The sequence below is a fragment of the Saccopteryx leptura genome, chromosome 4, assembly GCF_036850995.1.
Source record: "Saccopteryx leptura isolate mSacLep1 chromosome 4, mSacLep1_pri_phased_curated, whole genome shotgun sequence".
Lineage (NCBI taxonomy): Eukaryota > Metazoa > Chordata > Mammalia > Chiroptera > Emballonuridae > Saccopteryx > Saccopteryx leptura.
The window spans coordinates 187077383-187096238 of record NC_089506.1 but is presented as its reverse complement, the minus strand read 5'-3'; the positions used below and the strand labels follow the sequence as shown (position 1 = coordinate 187096238).

General features: G+C 44.1%; 2 protein-coding genes across 2 annotated transcripts in view; one reads left to right on the top strand and one right to left on the bottom strand.

The window, feature by feature from the left end:
• Positions 1 to 18856, top strand: part of ZNF394 (zinc finger protein 394) — a 481244-nt gene that overhangs the window by 148480 nt on the left and 313908 nt on the right. The gene's annotated exons all lie outside the window — the stretch shown is intronic.
• ARPC1A (actin related protein 2/3 complex subunit 1A) overlaps positions 4470 to 18856 on the bottom strand; it is a 34280-nt gene continuing 19893 nt past the window's right edge. The window contains exons 4-10 of the mRNA XM_066382146.1: positions 17957 to 18179; positions 15549 to 15656; positions 12319 to 12531; positions 9938 to 10013; positions 9518 to 9711; positions 6556 to 6646; positions 4470 to 4880 (exon numbers count right to left, since the gene is read on the bottom strand). Coding sequence (XP_066238243.1) covers positions 4842 to 4880; positions 6556 to 6646; positions 9518 to 9711; positions 9938 to 10013; positions 12319 to 12531; positions 15549 to 15656; positions 17957 to 18179 — 944 coding nt within the window. The 3' untranslated portion in view covers positions 4470 to 4841. The remainder of the gene's footprint in view (positions 4881 to 6555; positions 6647 to 9517; positions 9712 to 9937; positions 10014 to 12318; positions 12532 to 15548; positions 15657 to 17956; positions 18180 to 18856) is intronic.

Genomic DNA, 18856 nt, shown 5'->3' with positions numbered 1-18856 from the left:
CTAGTTTTGTCAAATCCCAGTGATGACTTTAGTCTAACCAGAAAAAGTTTCAGATGGTCTGTACCAGCAACCCCTTTCCTGTGGGGGCAGGTGCAATTGTGGGGGGACCCTATGGGGCTCCTGCTGTACCTCTACCTTCTGTTCTACCCCAGGACTGACTCATTCACACAGATGAGTGTATATGCCCAGGAAATTACCCCAGCAGGGACTGACCCCCACATCTGGTGTGGGCCCGGAATGCTCTATCCCAGCCTGTTTCTGGTGCTCCTTATCCTGGACTCAGGACCTCAGTTGGCCAGGTTAAAGCAAAGCCCGGCACTTTGGATAACAATGGAAAGGAAAGAAGCCTCTTCCGGGCGAGCTGCACGAATCTGAACACAAAAGTGGAACAGCCACAAAGGAAGCCAGATGAGTCAGTTAGAGCTCAGATGGAGAGAATCCCAGAGAAATGACCAGAGCTCGAGTCAATCTCTGACTGATCAGCCTGAGCCAACCTGCTCCATCCAGAGGTCTCTATTTTAAAGCTGGTTTGAGTTGAGTTTTTGTTATTCATCACTAAAAGCATCCTCACAAATATGCATACCTGGACTCCCTTTTCTTCATTGTCGAAAGTGAACTAGAGCAGCCTGGTTTGATGAAAAGACAACCCCTAAGCTTAGTGCCAGCAGAAACCATGTTTATATTGCTCGCTGCTCTCCCTGGTGCCTAGAACGGCACCTGGCATATAGGAGGCACTCAATGTACCTCTGCTGAGTGAGCGAATGAATGAACAGGCAGTAGTGTTAGAAAACTAAACAGGTCCTAGCTCTGCCACCTCACCTGTAGCGTAAGGTCAGTGCCTTGGTTTCTGCATCTGTAAAGTGAGGCTGGCTCTTGCCAAGAACTGCTTGCTTCCCCCTTACAGGCCTGCAGTCTCTGTGAGAGGGAAGATACACTGGGCGGGAAGGCACAGCTCGAACTGGGAAGTGGTAGGGCTGTTATCGGAAATGGTTCCCTTGGGGGACAAAGTTTTCTAAGTCTAAGAAGTGAAACACTTCCTGGGTGAGGGAAGCCTGGGATGGAAGAATTTCATTTGGAGTTCTGAGAACAACGCAAAAGCTTTCTGTTTCTTCCGAGAATCTGCCCTCCCCCGCTCTACCCTGGGAAGAAGATGCTGCACTCCTTTTTTCACCTTCTCAGGTATCCAAGGAATGTGGCTACACACCCAGGCTTCAGGGCTAACTGACTTGGAGGAGGCAGTCAGTGAGGGGTTGTGCAATGTCATCTCCAGGTCCTCGGCGTTCTTTGACTTTCCATTCCCTCCTCCTCACCACACTGGCCTTACTGCCTCCTGGGCACAAGGGGGCAGCCATGCTCAGACATCTGGACTCATGATGCCATGGGCTGGCCAAGGCAGAGGGACACAGGGGGTTGGGGGATCCTTTCCCAGAAGAGCCCAGCGTGTTCTCCTGTCTCAACATGTGCTCACCCCTGAATGTGGACCATGCTCTCTCTTCCTGAGATCAATGGATTGCCCCCCGACCCCTGTGAGCAGAAGAAATGGGGGTGGGGGGCCCTGTGCCTCCTTCCTCAGGCCACACATATTTGTGAGATGGCTGAAGCTTGGGAGGACAGATGTCTACCACACTGAGACACAGGACGCAGTCAGCATTCCACATCCCTGGCCCTGATCTAGGGGTCAGGCTTTCTGATAGGGCTGGCACCCTGTTGTGCATACCCTCCACGTCACACAGTTTTATGTGGCAGTTCAGTTGAGAAACTCAGGTCTATAATGAAAGCCCACAAAGTATCATCAGAGGGGATCCAGTGACATCCCCTGCTCCGGAGCTTGAGTGAACTGAACTGGGCTAGGTCCCTACTGCATCTCCATTCCCTGCCTCGTCCAGTAGGGAGCCATCAGGCTGAGCTACACAGCAGCAAACAGGGAAGAGGCAGGCCACCAAGTTGGCACCCCAGGTGCTGGATTCTCTCCTGCAGGGAAGTAATGCTACTGCCAGTCACCAAAAGGGCAAAATAACTTTTGAGATCATGGCATCCTCTGAGAAGCACGGTTACCAGTGGCCTAAAACTAGAATTGTGTTTGAACCACTGCTTTACTTCTCCTAGGCCAGTGAGTCAAGAATATATGACCAGGCTCGAGGCTACTCTATTCACACTGCTTACAAAAACTAGGGGATCAGGGAACGTGCAGATATTCCAGTACTTTCAGCCTTTTGTATAGTGCCTTTTCCTGCAGGGATGGAAATCAGTGCAATAGGAACTGGGACTTGTGAGCACAGGATCCTGTTGGGAGTCCAGTGGACAATTCTAATGGGGAGGAGATCAGTCAGCGTGATCCAAAAAGATTCTCAGCCACGCCTACAGGCTCAACTGAAGTTGGTCAGGTGAGGACAGGGTAGAAAAGTGTTCTAGGCAGAAATAACACCCGTGAGAGCTCCTGAAAAGGTGGTAGTCTAGCCCTGGACCTCCTGAGACCATGAAGCTCCTCCCTGCCCTCACCCCAAGCTGCTGCTGCTTGGTTGCCTTTGTGTGAATGAGTCGGTCCTGGGGAGAGGGGTTGAAACTGAGAGGGTGCAGTTTTCACCAGGGTCTCCTCCATCCATCAAGCCACCTGGCCACCTGGTTTGCATCTCATTTGCATAATCAAACAACTTTCTTTGACCTGTCGTTTATTTTTCTGATGTTCTTTTTTTTTTTTTTTTTTTGTATTTTTCTGAAGCCGGAAATGGGGAGAGATAGTCAGACAGACTCCCACATGCGCCCGACCGGGATCCACCCGGCACGCCCACCAGGGGCAATGCTCTGCCCCTCCGGGGCGTCGCTCTGCCACGACCAGAGCCACTCCAGCACCTGGGGCAGAGGCCAAGGAGCCATCCCCAGCACCCAGGCCATCTTTGCTCCAATGGAGCCTTGGCTGCGGGAGGGGAAGAGAGAGACAGAGAGGAAGGAGGGGGGGGGTGGAGAAGCAAATGGGCGCTTCTCCTATGTGCCCTGGCCGGGAATCGAACCCGGGTCTCCCGCACGCCAGGCTGACGCTCTACCGCTGAGCCAACCGGCCAGGGCCTTTTCTGATGTTCTTAAAAAAAAAAAAAAAAAAAAAAAAAATCTGGCCCTGGCCGGTTGGCTCAGTGGTGGAGCGTCGGCCTGGCGTGCGAAAGTCCCGGGTTCGATTCCCGGCCAGGGCACACAGGAGAGGCGCCCGTCTGCTTCTCCACCCCTCCCCCTCTCCTTCCTCTCTGTCTCTCTCTTCCCCTCCCACAGTGAGGCTCCATTGGAGTGGGGATGGCCCGGGCGCTGGGGATGGCTCCTTGGCCTCTGCCCCAGGCGCTGGAGTGGCTCTGGTCGTGATGGAGCGGCGCCCCGGAGGGGCAGAGCGGCGCCCCCTGATGGGCGTGCCGGGTGGATCCCGGTCCCGCGCATGCGGGAGTCTGGCTGTCTCTCCCCGTTTCCAGCTTCGGGAAGGTGCAAAGGAGAAAAAAAACAAAAAAAACAAAACAAAAAAAAAATCAAATGCTTCTTTTATCACTTCATATTCATTTTAAAATATCCCCTAATTTTTATGAGCAGTATATTTACTTTGTTATTCATTTATATTTGCACCTTTCAAGATTCTGAGCCTTGGAATGTCAAACTTCATTTCCATTTATGATGAAAGTAACTTAGCTTGGGCATAATCACTAAACCAAAATGATAATGTGTCCTTTTCCTCTCCCCACCACACTTTACTCACAGTAGTGACAGAGATGCACTATTATGGCGGTTGCTCCTGCTGTGTGTGGGCCGAGGGCCCAGACCTTGTGGTCTCAGAGCAGGCTCCCATTTGGGCGTGGCTGCTTAATAGTGGTGGATACCTCTGCTGCCTTGTGTGCAATATGGGAACAGTTCACCTACTTTGCAAAAGTATAGCAATGCTAAAAGATAGCATCTAATAAATAGTTCTTTTGGTTAAAGAAAAACCATTTGTATTCAATTTAAAAAACTAATAATCTAGGCCCTGGCCGGTTGGCTCAGTGGTAGAGCGTCAGCCTGGTGTGCAGGAGTCCCAGGTTCGATTCCCGGCCAGGGCACACAGGAGAAGCGCCCATCTGCTTCTCCACCCCTCCCCCTCTCCTTCCTCTCTGTCTCTCTCTTCCCCTCCCACAGCCAAGGCTCCATTGGAGCAAAGTTGGCCCAGGCGCTGAGGATGGCTCTGTGGCCTCTGCCTCAGGCGCTAGAATGGCTCTGGTTGCGACAGAGCAATGCCCCAGATGGGCAGAGCATCGCCCCCTGGTGGGCATGCTGGGTGGATCCCGGTCAGGTGCATGCGGGAATCTGTCTGACTGCCTCTGTTTTCAGCTTCAGAAAAATACAAAAAACCCCACCAAAACCCAAAAAACTAATAATCTAAGATTTTATCTTAAAAACTAGTCTAAGAAGAACTGATCCAGTTTTTCCACTAAAAATGGAAATATGAGGAAACAAAACCAAAACACATTCAGTATTTTTATTTAATTTTTTTAGCAATTTACATATCTCCCCACCCTTTCTTTTAAGTTAGTGTGACAATTTTCCATAATAAACTACTAAAAGAGAAGCTTTGGTCAAAAAATGGAATGAAATAGCAAAAACAAAAACCAAAGACAAACAAAAAACCAAAAAACAAACAAAACCCAATCACTGCTGCTTTTTAAAAAACCAACACTTTCACCAATTATATTCAAACAAAACCACACAAACATTTGCGAGATATGTGTCTTCAGTGTTTCCTAGTGGCTGGCTCTCCTCACCATCATGCACATGGTGGGGCTGCCGTGGGGCAGTCTGTCAGTTTGTCATGCTGGATCTGGGAGGCTCACTCAGCTTCACATTATCCGAAGGCCCTGGATGGAAGACTCCAAGGTCTAAGAAATGGCAGAAAAAACACTAACGGTTAGTGAGGACTGTCCATCCTGGCACTTTCTCCATGGTGCCACACTACCCCCCCCCCCTCTCCTTGGCTGAAGAGCAGGCTCTTTGCCCCCCACCCTACCTCTGAAAATCTGAGACATGCACTCCCAGGCCTCTGCCTGGCAGAGACTCCCCAGGACTGCTGGCCCTTCCAGGCCATGTGTTCCTCCGTCCCACCACCCCAGCCCACAGGCTCTGGGCACACTCCTCTGTTCCTGGGCAATACCTCCTTATCTGTGTCACTAGCCCTTAGTGATGAGGGCCATCTCTGCACATGTCCCTTGCCTCTTCACCACACTCTAGATGCCCTAATGGCAGGCACGTCTATGTTTCTGCAGGCAACACAGCAACCAGCCTGCTGCACAACACAGCAGGTGCAGAAAGGTAGGGGGACTGAAGAGAAAACTGCACTGGGACTTCCTAACTTACACAGGTGCAAAAAGAGAGAAATCTAGGACATGGCCTGAGGGAACAAAGGATAAAGGGCAGAGCCAGGAGGTGCTAATTACACAGGAGTCACAAAGCCTAGGACTTAAAGTGTATGAAGATAAGGGGGTGGTGACTTTTAAAGTTTTTTTTCTCCAGAATATTCCAGAGACTTTTCCAAGGAGAGGAGGAAAAAAATAAAACATCATGGAAATGCTCTGTGGCAAAATTCTGTAAAGCTGGAGTGTACTGAGTCCTCCTGGATTTGTCACTACCCACTTCTATTAGGCCTCCTAATTCTCTCCAGTCCAGAGCCTCCTGGCCACAACCCCTGCGACAGCTGGAGTTCATATCCTTGTCACTTGCTCACTGGACCCAGCAGCTTCTGCCCAGAGCTCTCAGTTGCCTGGGCCACCCACGCCTTCTAGCCTGGTGCTTTTACTCTTTGGTTCTGGAACAGCTCCTAGATGTCTGCAAAAAAAGCCCAGCTTCCTTTCCCAGACCATGCCATGGCTTTTTTCTAGTTCCACCTGCTGCTTCTACAGGACTCACCACAGTCCAAACCCCCGACGGTACCCTGAATGTAGTGTGCACTCTCTGAGCTCCAGGCCTGGTCTGCACAGGCTGTTCCTGCAGCTCCGAATTCGTGTGCACCCCCTTCTCCTCAGCCATGTGTCCTGAAATCCCACTGTGTCTACAGATGCAGCTCTTCCCTGCATGTTGGCAGTCCATACATCCCCTCAATTCCTCGATGTTAAAACAGAGCCCCTCAGGGGCTCCACCCGATCCCCTCACCCTCCTCTCTCTCCTACCAGCCATGCCCCTCAGTGCCTAGCACGCACCATGCCCAGCACCCACAGGGCACTTAGTGAATGTTTATTAGGTTGATTAGTATAAACCATAAAAATATATCTATATGATTAAATTCAGACTGGTGCCCAACACAGGGCCTGCTACATAAACAGCACTCAACCTTTCCTCAATGAGTAGATGGACATCTAGAAAAAAGTATGCATTCCATCTCATTGGCAAAGTGGGGTTTTCTCCTGCTAATAACTTTAAGGTTTTAAAGACAACTATAGACTAATGTCCAACAATTCTGATTTGCATTGGCTTTGATATTTTGTTTCAAGAAATGAGAAACATTTTCTCACAAGAGTAGTTTTAACACAAACAAGATTTGTTCTGAAAGGCAGAAAATACCTTGAAATCCCAAATTGTCATGGCTCCATCGATGCCAGTAGTGCAAAATTTACGACAGTCTTGCTTGTCCACCTCATAAATAGATACTTGACTGAAATAAAACAAAAACAAGAGATTGCAAGGTATGTGGTAGAAGTGAGCCCCAACCTTCTTAACAGTGTAAGGGCATTTTAAGGAAATTGCCTATCAACTCCTAAATATCAAGTTGTCTATAATATTAGACTGTAGCAATCTGACTCAGAAAATATACAAATGTATTTTATTACCAGATGACCAGAAAATTAGAGACTGACATGAGGGAAAGGTTAAGAATCTGCATTAATTAGTGACGTGGAGAAGTAGCATGAAAACTGCCCAAGAGCAGGGTGTGGGCAGAACCACAGCCATGATGGAAATGGAAACTAATTTATTATTATTTTTAAACTAGAGGCAGAATAAAACAATGAAATCCAGTTGACTCCAAACAAAAACTCCCAAATCACACTCAGACAGTCAGGGTATATAAACCAATAACTCTCCTGCATTTGAAATTAATCATTATAATTATTAGCTACAGTCAGATACATCACAAGATTCCAACCAGGGAAAGCAGAGGAACAGATAAATTAAGCAGCCTAATTACTCTGAAATACTTCCAAGAAAATAAATTCTGTGGCTCAATCTTTTTCTTTCTCTTTTGGAATGTCTGGAACGTATGTTCTGGGAGGGGATGGCAAATAGCACAGACCACCTGTTTGTGTACAGCCTGGGAATTAAGAAGAATGGATTTTTCAATTTTAAATGGTTCAAAAAAAACCACACAAAATTATTATTTCATGACATGTGAAAATTATGAGAAATTCAAAGTTCAGTGTCCATGTTTTACTGAAATACATCCACACTCATGTTACTATCTTGTCCAGGGCAGCTTTTGTGCCATAATGGAAGAGTTGAGTACTTATAATGGAGACTGGAGAACCCTCAAGAGCCTAAAATACTATCTGGTCCCTCACAGAAAAAGTTTGCTAATCTGCTCTGGGACAAAGAGGACTTAATATCTGTACATAAAAGTAAACATGTCCTAAACAGGCAGTGAGAGCTGTTTCCTTCCTGATACAAAGAAGCTTAAGAAAAATTCACAATAACTTTGAAAGCTATTCAAGACAGAGAAACTTGGAAACTGTTAGGTTTTACTATGCCTTCAAGTTATTACTTTGAAATAGAGCACAGACAGTTTCAGCCTATTTTAAGTCCAGTGGGCCTTTCCACTGACCATGGTGAAAAGCATAACCTGAATTAATAATTCTCTCAAAGAGAAAGTCTAGGTTTCCATTATTTTTTCTGCCATCGTCACCACATTAAAAGTCTCTCAACACAAAAAGTCTAGTCCAATAGAGAAACTTCTATGCCACATAACTCAGAACAAAGCAATTTAAAATACCAAAAGTAGCCTGACCTCTGGTGGCGCAGTGGATAAAGCGTTGACCTGGGAACATTGAGGTTGCCGGTTCAAAACCCTGCACTTGTCTGGTCAAGGCATATATGGGAGTTGATGCTTCTTGCTCCTCCTCCCTTTCTCTCTCTCTCTCTCTCTCTCTCCCTCCATCCTCTCTAAAATGAATAAAATAAATAAATAAATAAATAAATAAAATACCAAAAGTATATTGCATTTCTTGACTAGGTTTTAAAAAAAAAGTCAAGCTTTTTGGACAAAACACAGTTCTTTTCTCTTATGTAATCAAATATGCCTGATGAAAAATAAGAAACACCTCAGCTTGTCATACTGATGCTAAGGAATTCCGTTTCTCTAATTAAATGATCTTCTTACTTGCATACAGTACTTGAAATCCATGGTTGAAATGATAGCTAGAATTACCTTTTCAAACAGGATATAACTAATCCTCCTGTTACATGTTCACTACCAGAAGAATGTGACACACAGGAAGTTCTTTCATTCTCTTTCTTAAAAATTTTTTTAAATTTCATGTATTTATTATTTATTTATTTATAGGGACAGAGAGAGACTCAGAGAGAGGGATAGACAGGGACAGACAGGCAGGAACGGAGAGAGATGAGAAGCATCAATCATCAGTTCTTCGCTGCGACACTTTAGTTGTTCATTGATTGCTTTCTCATATGTGCCTTGACTGTGGGCCTTCAGCAGACCGAGTAACCCCTTGCTAGAGCCAGCGACCCTGGGTCCAAGCTGGTGAGCTTTTTTGCTCAAGACGGATGAGCCCGCACTCAAGCTGGTGACCTCGGGGTCTTGAACCTGGGTCTTCTGCATCCCAGTCCAATGCTCTATCCACTGCGCCACCACCTGGTCAGGCATTCTTAAAAATTTTTATTGAATTTATTGGGGTGACAATGGTTAATAAAATTATATAGGTTTTAAGTGTACAATTCTATACTATAATACATCATCTGTATTGTGTGTTCACTATGAGTCTTTTTCCATCACCTTTACTGCTCCTTTACCCTTCTCTACCTCCTGTTACCCTTTCCCTGTGGTACTCACCAAGCTGTTGTCTGGGTCTATGGTGTTTTTGTCTTTGTTCAATCCCTTCACCTTTTCCACCCAGCCTCCCAACCCTTGCCTCTGACAGCTGAGAGTCTGTTCTCTGTATCTATGAATGTTTCTACTTTGTTAGTTTCTGTTGGGTCTGCACTCTTCACGGGGGATGTCTTGTACCATCTGTACCTTGAAAGACAAAATGACTGGGTATAGTTCACTCTCTATCATGAGATGCAAATAAGAGCCTGAAAGTAGGAAGCTACAAACTTCTCACTCTCATTCCTGAAAGGATGTCTGGGCATGTAGTGTAAAGAACTTTCATAGAGACCCAGTCAGGAAGCAGAGGGGAAGAAGGGCATCTTGGTCACCTAAATACTTCTCTCCAGATGGTCAGGGCCCTGGCTACAAGTGGCATCCAGGAACTTAGGTCCCGGTCCAGGGGGCCCCAGGGGGCTGGGTGGCACCTACGTGATGCTATTCTGGTGCAGTGTCTCCAAAGCTGTATTGCGGTCCTCAGTTGTGGCCCTCTTGTCCATGTTGCGGAAGCGTTCCATGGCGGACATGTTGCGCTGGATGCTCTGTTTTGGAATGTCTAGCTTGGAGACGAAAGTCAAGCAGCCGCGGTCATCGTAGTTAAAGAGCATTGGGCAGCAGTCATGGCCCTGAAATAAGATATTAGTCAGCCCCTGGGAGGTATGCTGCCTACCTACAAACCCCTCAGCAGAATGTCTGCCACTACAGGCATCTCTTCCTCCTACAGGGTAGCTCTGTTTCTTCTAAAAGGCTGTTCTTTTCTGTGCCAGTGCACAAAGTCACAGAGCATGCATTACTCCTGTTCTAGAGAATTATACACAGTGTGCTACAGGAAAGATTAAGAGAAATACTTACAGCAGCTACAACGCTATTCTCCGAAACAAATGACACACTCAGGAGGGGCAGGAACTCTGTTTTCAGAGTTGAAACCCTGAACACAAGAACACTTGTTAATGAAGATAAAACAAACCACTCAGTTTCTTTAGATACAGAAGATTACAAAAGACCAATTCTCACAGGGGCTTCGGCAGTATAAATGACCACTTATGTTTAAAAAGAGTCACGTGACCTAGCCTTCCAGGAATCTCAAGCATGAGATGGCCCCGAGATAAGCTGCAGAAACCGAGGCCTTCCGCTCTCTTTAGCCTGTGCTCCACTCTCTTCTAAGGCACCTGAACTCATGAAAAAGTTGTCTATGGCTTGTTTCCCACCAGTCCCTTGTTCTTTCCCATTTCTGCCTTTGCTCCCAACCCCTTTACCACGTGCTACTTCGGGTCTCCTGCTTGTCCGAAGTCCGTCCCAGTCTCTGAAGCTCAGATCTAATCTGATTACCTCCATGAAGCCCTCCTGGACCACATCAGCCTAAAGTGGCTTCTCTTTTCTCTGAGCTTCTAAAGTTCTTATTGTTACTCATGACTGAATGCCTTACTCTGTTATCTTCTCCTCACCGGTGCTTGCTGTGGGCTCCTAGATGGCTGGGACCACAAACAGTTATGAAAACCTGTTCTCTTTCCTCTGCTAGGTATTAGGTTAGGAGCTAGCGCTACTGACGGACAAGACATAGACTTAACCAGACAGGAATTTACACACAATAGTTAAGTTCTGTATGTGTGCACACACACATGCAGACTTAGTATATATACTAAGTATATAATTTAGTAGTTATCTGCTCTAGTACCTGGTCAAGAGGTTATACAGATATGGCAGGTTGATGAATTAGGATCATATAACTTCATGTAAAAGATGATGCATTTTGAAAACTATTTCTCAAAAAACATTCCCACCCCCAACAAATACCACTGGTACTGTATTAAAGTCCTAACACCTCATCTTAAGGCCTTACTGTAGAAAAGCTGGACTTCACTATATGAAATATTTACATTTGAGAAATGGAAGAATGGAGGACATAACCTGACTTACAGGAATATAAAAGCCAAATACAAATCAATGCAAGGGCAGACAGGGGCATATGTGCTAAGAGCTTGTTATGCATTATAATAAATTGTACACAAATAACTATAACATCAAAACATTACTGAATGACAAAAGGCAAACTGCTGTACAAAATGTATAGCATAATGCCACTTGTATTAAAAACCCAAAGCTATGTAAGTACCTATATATAGTATAAAAATCTAGAAGACTATCATTTATAATGGGGAGGTATTTTGAAAAAACATGAAATTTAAAAATACAATTCAATCCATTAAGAAAAAATATCCTCTCTAGTGTCATGCTGTCACTGTGTGGCAGAGGGAGCCGGAGTTACCTGATGTGACCAGTCCTCAAAATATAGGTTGAGAAGTCAGGAAACCTTTAAAGGAGGGTTACGTTTGGTGGCCCATGGAAAAGTATGCACCAGAAAGAAGACTCTTCCTCTGACATAAGTGGAACAAATACAAATTCTGGTGTCTAACAAGATGCCTAATGCTCTCCTTAAGGCTGAGCAGGCACAAATGAGTCATAGCAATTGGAACTGTAGCATATACCAGAGGAACTGGCTTGAATGTTCTAGTATTACTGAATGAAGTCCCAAATTAATGGAGTCATTGTTCACTGATTACACAGAGGAAGAACACATTACCTATTTAAGGCTGGTGTGTAACATTGATAAGTTGTAAGGAATTCATAGTAACAGACTAACTGGATATTTGAAGGAACTCTTATCTGTAGCAAACCAGGAGAGTTCTTCAAATGTATCACTATCAGCACTCCCATTAAGAAGTGTTTCCGGGCCCTGGCTGGCTGGCTGGCTTAGTGGACAGAGCGTCAAACCAGCGTGCGGACGTCCCAGGTTCATTCCCCAATCAGGGCACACATGAGAAGTGACCATCTGCTTCTCTTCCCCTCCCTCTCCCCCTTTCTCTCTCTTCCCCTCTTGCAGCCAGTGGCTCCATTGGTCTGAGGGTCAGCCATAGGCACGGAGGATAGCATGGTTGACTTGAACATTGGCCCCAGATAGGGACTGCTGGGTGGATCCTGGTTGGGGTGCATGTGGGAGTCTATCTCCTCTCCTCTCACTTAAAAAAAAAAAGTATTTCTGGAAGTGAGATCTAACTCTTTAAAATTTCCCCAAATGGACAATTCAGATGTGTGCTTGTGATTTAAAAGGCTGCCTTGCTGTTCTGGGTCAGACTTTTACACTTGTGTCCCACATAAGTATCCAGTGAAGTGCAGCCTTACCCAGTTGTTGAGATATCCCACTTCCTAACTCAAAACAGAAAGCAAATACTCACTGTACACTTTTTGAGGCATCAGCAACAGACACGGTGCTATCATGGCTGACCCAGGCCAGGCGGCTCCCACTGGCGGAGAAGCTGACACCATGCACCCAGCCGCCGGTGCCACTGCCACCAAACTCTGACATTAGCTGACCAAAAGGCATTTTGCTACCCCAGGGTGTACTGGCTGGCTTTTCATCCACTTCTTTAATGTATGCAGAAAACACTCTGCAGTTTAAGGGGCAGGGAGAGAAGGAAAAAGTAAATGAAAATATATGTATATAGTAGAAATAGGCCACAGGCAACTGCTGCAAGGTGTCTCCAAAAGCAGAGAGCAAAATATGATGGTCAAGTTCAGATACACAAATCTCTTAAGACACAGAATGGCTCTAGGTTGCCTAGGCCAATCCCAGTGCGGCAAATCCATACTCAACACATATTTACAGAGTGCTTACGATGTGCCAGGCACTGCTTTCAGAGTACCATTCTAGAGGTAATGAACACAAAGCCCTTCCTTCCTGGAGTGTACATTCTGGGAAGGATAGTGTTATCCCGCCCTCCCTCGCCCACGGGAAATCTGTCTGAATGAGAACAGCATTCTTTCCTGTCTCCCTCACCATCATTCTCAATACAGTATTCCAGGGATCCTACACAGTCAAATGGTAAAAGAAAGGACACTATTTACCACCCGGCAATAAATCAATTATATGAAATCACTTAGCTAAGGGAGACCATTAGAAGAGCAGGCAGGCTTTTCCTAGTCCTGTCAGGCACAGGGCTGTGCTTGCTTGACCCTCAGGCCTACTCACTGTCCAGCCTTTGTGACAGGTATAGTCTGGAATGAAGGTAGGTCCCTTACAGCCAGTTATCATCAATCTCTTTCTCTAATTCCTTTATTCAGGAAGCAAAAGGGATCAAGAACAGCTGGGACACTATCCTTTTATTCCCTTTTGCCCTCCAGTGCTATTATTTACTTTATAAAGCTTCTCTTTAAAAACTTCTGAACCTGAAACTCTAAATGATCCAGAGTATTTATTTCCTCCCAAAATGACAATGGCAGCAGCAGCTCTGGAAGACTCAGGGCACTAGTGAGGGGAAGGGCACAATGACCTATCTGTAAGCTAGACGATGTGACCTTAGAACCACAATGGCTACCTCTTTAGTCATCTGAATCTGGGAAAGAACAGGTGGTTCTCAACTGTCAACTCGAGAGTGTGAATGGAACAGACCCATATTCAAAGGAGCACATGTCAAAGCAAAGTTTATTTCTGGAAATTATTATTGACAAAAGAATTGTTACCTGTTTTCACAACCAGATTTTTAGACATAGCCTGATAATCCAGGTGGTATGGATCAGTACCACTTAGCTCCATCTTCTAAGGGAGCTTGAACAACCCTGGGTAACATTACAAAAATAAAACTCCTAAATATGAAAAACTCCAGGTTCTTCACTGTTATACTGGTTCTTATGGAGAATAAACAGTATTTTTCTCAAAAATGCCTTGACACTACTGTACCCCTACCCACAGCCAAACTGCCACAGACATATTAAAAACCAAAACCAAAACCCAAAAAAAAACCCCCCTCAAATACCAAACTCAAGGACCCCAAAACAAAAGTCCCTTGAATATTCTAGGATGTAAATTACTAGCTAGATTTTCCAGAAATTCTCCATATAGCCTACCAAAGAAAAATGCATCCCATCTCCTAACCTACCATATTGTCAACATGAAGCAACATTTATCTGCCTTCCTTCTGGCTAAAGGGAAAAAAAGCCTTGTTAATAAAGAACAACTTTTTTTTTTAAAAAAAGCAATTACTTGTATGTACTTAAAGCTCTTAGCCAAGTGGCTGTGTTTCTTCTGGCCTCATGTTAATGACAAATAAAAAGCTTTAACTGAAAAATAATAGCATAATAATAGCTCAGCAGTCCATTGTTCAGCTGTTTTGTTACTCTTAGTTTCCCTCTGGAATTTGCAGTCTGCTGCCTGCGTTATAAAATGGTAATAAGGGCCCTGGCTGGTTGGCTCAGTGGTAGAGCGTTGGCCTGGCGTGCAGGAGTCCCGGGTTCGATTCCCGGCCAGGGCACACAGGAGAAGCGCCCATCTGCTTCTCCACCCCTCCCCCTCTCCTTCCTCTCTGTCTCTCTCTCCCCCTCCAGCAGCCAAGACTCCACTGGAGCAAAGTTTGCCCGGGTGCTGAGGATGGCTCCATGGCCTCTGCCTCAGGCGCTAGAATGGCTCTGATTGCCGCAGAGCATTGCCCCCTGGTGGGCATGCCGGGTGGATCCCGGTTGGGCGCATGCAGAGTCTGTCTGACTGCCTCCCTATTTCTAGCTCCGGAAAAATACAAAAAAAAAAAAAAAAAAATTGAAAAATGGTAATAAGGCCTGACCTGTGGTGGCGCAGTGGATAAAGCGTTGACCTGGAATACTGAGGTCGCCGGTTCAAAACCCTGGGCTTGCCTGGTCAAGGCACATATGGGAGTTGATGCTTCCTGCTCCTCCCTCCCCCTTCTCTTCCTCTCTCTCTCTCTCACTCTCTCTCCTCTCTAAAAATTAATAAAAGTAAAAAAAAAAAAGTAATAATACTGCCTGACCAGGCGGTGGCGCAGTGGATAGAATGTCAGACTGGGATGCAGTGAATCCAAGTTCGAGACCCCAAGGTCGCCAGCTTGAGCGCGGGCTTATCTGGTTTGAGCAAAAGCTCACCAGCTTGGACCCAAGGTCACTGGCTCGAGCAAGGGGTTACTAGGTCTGCTTGTAGCCCCACAGTCAAGGCACATATGAGAAAGCAATCAATGAACAACTAAGGTGTCGCAACGAAAAACTGATGATTGATGCTTCTCATCTCTCTCCGTTCCTGTCTGTCTGTCCCTATCTATCCCTCTCTCTGACTCTCTCTGTCTCTGTAAAAAAAAAAAAAAAAAAAAGAAAGATAATACTACTGTAGTTGAGGGGCGGGGAGAAGCAGACAACACTTCCCCCACCCCAAACCATAGACGTTCTGCCTAAGGAAAACTTCCCAGTCCCTGTCTGTGCGTCTCCTTCTACCAAGTCCACTTCTTTCTACCTCAGTGATTTATGCACTTGCTTTATCCCCTTTACTAGATCATAAGATCCTTTCATCTCTGAGACCCTTATGGTTCCGAGCATAGTACCTTGCAAAAAGAGACCTTAAAAATATTTGTTGAAAGGTGAACAATGAACAGTTCAAGTCTGTCTACCAATTCTCATTTGTTCCCACCTGCATTTGAAATCACATGATCCTGCTGCCAGCAAAACATTGTTGGGATGCCAATCCAAGCTGAGGACTGTGGAGCGAATTGGCTTTTTAATGTGTTTGCTTACCCACCTACAAAAGGAGAAAATTCATTTTAGTTTATTTTCAAACAATCCCCAAATGACCTAACAAATGTCTCAATTGAAAACATCAATGCATGGTTCTTATGTGGCTACCAGGTCTGCCAGAGAGAAGTTTGCATTTATTTCTAAAGGGAGAGAAGAAGAACCAATAGACGGTCACTTCCATTTTCCTGTCCTTTAGGTTTTGATATTCCCATCAGATCAACTAGTTCTGAACTTTTCTGGCTACCAGGGGATCCTCTTTAGTACGTATATTTATGGGTTAACTCTGGTACTGCCCCATAGAATTTCAGATTACGTGTGACTTAAACTTTGGAAATAAAAACTGAGGTTTAAAATTACTTGAATTTTTATTTTAAATATTTAGTGATTTATTTTAAAAGGTTAAGATAGATTAATTTCCTTTTTAAGTTTCCAATGCTAAGTAAGTTTTCTGAAGCTGCAGTTTTTCACTTTTTTCACAAACACAACCAAGCAATCAGCAGGACCTCTTGTTGGAGATTAGACTCTAATTCTTTAGCTCCACTTAAATAATTTATTCGTGTCTAAAATAGTCATTATTCTGGTATAACTAAATCAACTTTTGCCCTTAAACTGCTACTTAAAAATGAAATGTTTCTGTTGTTCAAGATGAGAGACTTAATATCATGCCAACTGCCCTTCCTTAAAAGTTAAATTATTTTTCTATAGAATCTTTTTCTGGCCCTGGCTGGTGGCTCAGTGGATGGAGTGTCAGCCCAGTGTATAGACGTCCTGGGTTTGATTCCCGGTCAGAGCAAACTGGAGAAGTGACCATCTGCTTCTCTCCCTCTTCCACTCCTGCAGCCAGTGGCTTGACTGGTTTGAGCATGGCCCCAGGCACTGAGGGCAGCTCACTCGGTCTGAGCATAACAGCCTCAGGTGTTAAAAACAGCTTAGTACTCAAGCATTGACCCCAGAAGGGGCTGCCGGGTAGATGCCGATTAGGGCATATGCAGGAGTGTGTTTATCTCCCCTCCTCTCACTCAAAAAGAAAAAGAATCCTTTTCTTAGGAATCTGAAAAATTTCATTCTGAAAAATAGTTAATATTTGATTTATTTAATAATGCAGTTATTTTAAAATTAAAGACTGAGAGGTTGTTTTAAAGTACTCACATGATAGCAATAAAATACCGTTGCATAGCTGTGAAACTCCCCTGAAATACAATTTGTTCCAATGACAATACTTTGTACTACAGTAAAGCCCAAGTTACTTATATTTGAGACTTTTTTTAATGAATAAAAATGTGAACAATCACTGACATTGAAATTACCTAGAAAGAAAAATTGTTTCTTATGTATTACAGTGAGGCTTCTAAATGATTTTTAGCAGGCAACATTTTGTTAGCCTTAATTTTACACATGCTTGAAAGAAAAATGCATGTCTTAAATTCATAATTCAATCTTGCTGCAAATTCAAACTTTTTTCCCCAGAGAATAAAAACTTCTGAGGTTTTACTAAATTATAAAGTGTAATATGATAATCCCTTCCTTCCACTGTTTCAGCAGAAAGCAAACAGTAACACTAACACAAAGAGTGATGTGTAGTCTGCTATTTTTAGTGCAAAGACACACTGCCAGTTTCCTACTAAATGACAATTCCATGTTGAAGGGTAGAATCGTTTTCTTATCCAAGTAAGCAGGAAGGAGTAGTTGAAGTATGTTACTTAGCCATAAAATAAACCTCTTGCATTTTGACTGGCTTAGTTACAAGTGATATATAAAAAAAAGCATAACAGACTGATTATATTTCCAAGATCCTAGTCAATTTTTACTTTAATGGCTTAAACAAGTAAAGCATTATACCAAGGCAACAGACTTGATTAGCAAATGAACTTTAAAGAAAGGAGAACATTGTTATTTGTAAGAATCCTAAATATTTTAAGTGGATAAAGATAGTGAGGGAAAAAATATATTTCTCAGGACACTGGGAATCTTTTAAATTCTTAATTTATACAGCAGAGTAAGAAAACAGCAATGTGGACAGTACAGAGTCAGAAGGGTAGTAATACAAGTTAGGAGACCAGAGCATGGAAACCACAGCTCTATATCAGTAAGAGAAAGACATGAGATTTGACTCAATGTGCACATTAGAAGAAAAAATGCTCATTCAGAAAGAATGGAAAATTTATGAGAAAAAAGCCTCCAGATGAAGAAAAACTGAAGTTATAGTTAGCTTTCACCCAGTGTCTCAAGAAGTCACCAAGAACATAGTGGTCCCAATGTATGATTCTATAGAGAGAAATAAAAAAACACTCAGATGTTGCTCACCAGTCATTCTCAGACTCGAAGTAACAAACAGAAATGAGTCGTGCTCCACTTCCCACAGCAAATTTGTTCTCTAATGGGGACCACTTGACAAAAGTGGCTGCACGATTAATTCTCAGGATCACCAGGGTTGGCTTCCAGACACCATCTTTCTGACTCCACACATAGGCATTGCGGTCTGCCCCGCAAGTGACGATGCGGTCACTCTTGGGAGCCCAGTCGATACCTGTAAGTGAGATACGGCATCATCTGCTTTGCCTGAGTCAATGACAACTGACAGGACATAGGGAGGTGGGCACTGGTATGGCAGGGACAGAGGTAGCCCTGATTACATCATAAAAGCAAAGATGTTTCTTCTCTACAAAGTTCTGTAACATGGGATCCTACATGAGGCCAGGTAGAACAGAGCTGTTTTATAACTGCAGAGGTGACAAAACTAAGCAGGGATGGTTTTCCCAACCTAGTCATAGGTTTCTAAAGATATCTGGTCTGAAGACCTTTATCCTCCCTCTAAGATTTTTTTGGTCTCAAAGTACCTTTATTATTCATTCATTAACACATCTAATATTAACTGAAAGTCTGTCATATGATACACAAATAAAACATACAGTATAAACAAAAATCTTCAGAATATAGAGGGGAAATGTAAGTTTTATTATATATTCTTCGGAAGGTCTGTGTCATTTAAACTAACCTAAAAATACCTTTTCTGTTTGAGCAAGTGCTATGAAAGAGTCCTTGAGTATCTTTGTATCTAAACTAGGAAAAGACCTACATATGCATCTAAATATAAGGTTTCTTGTTCATATTTGACCATACTTTTACTTATTTGGTGCCTCTGTGAAGAATCCCAAAGTCAGTCAGTTTGTTATATACCAAGACTAAAAGCTGCTATGACTCACT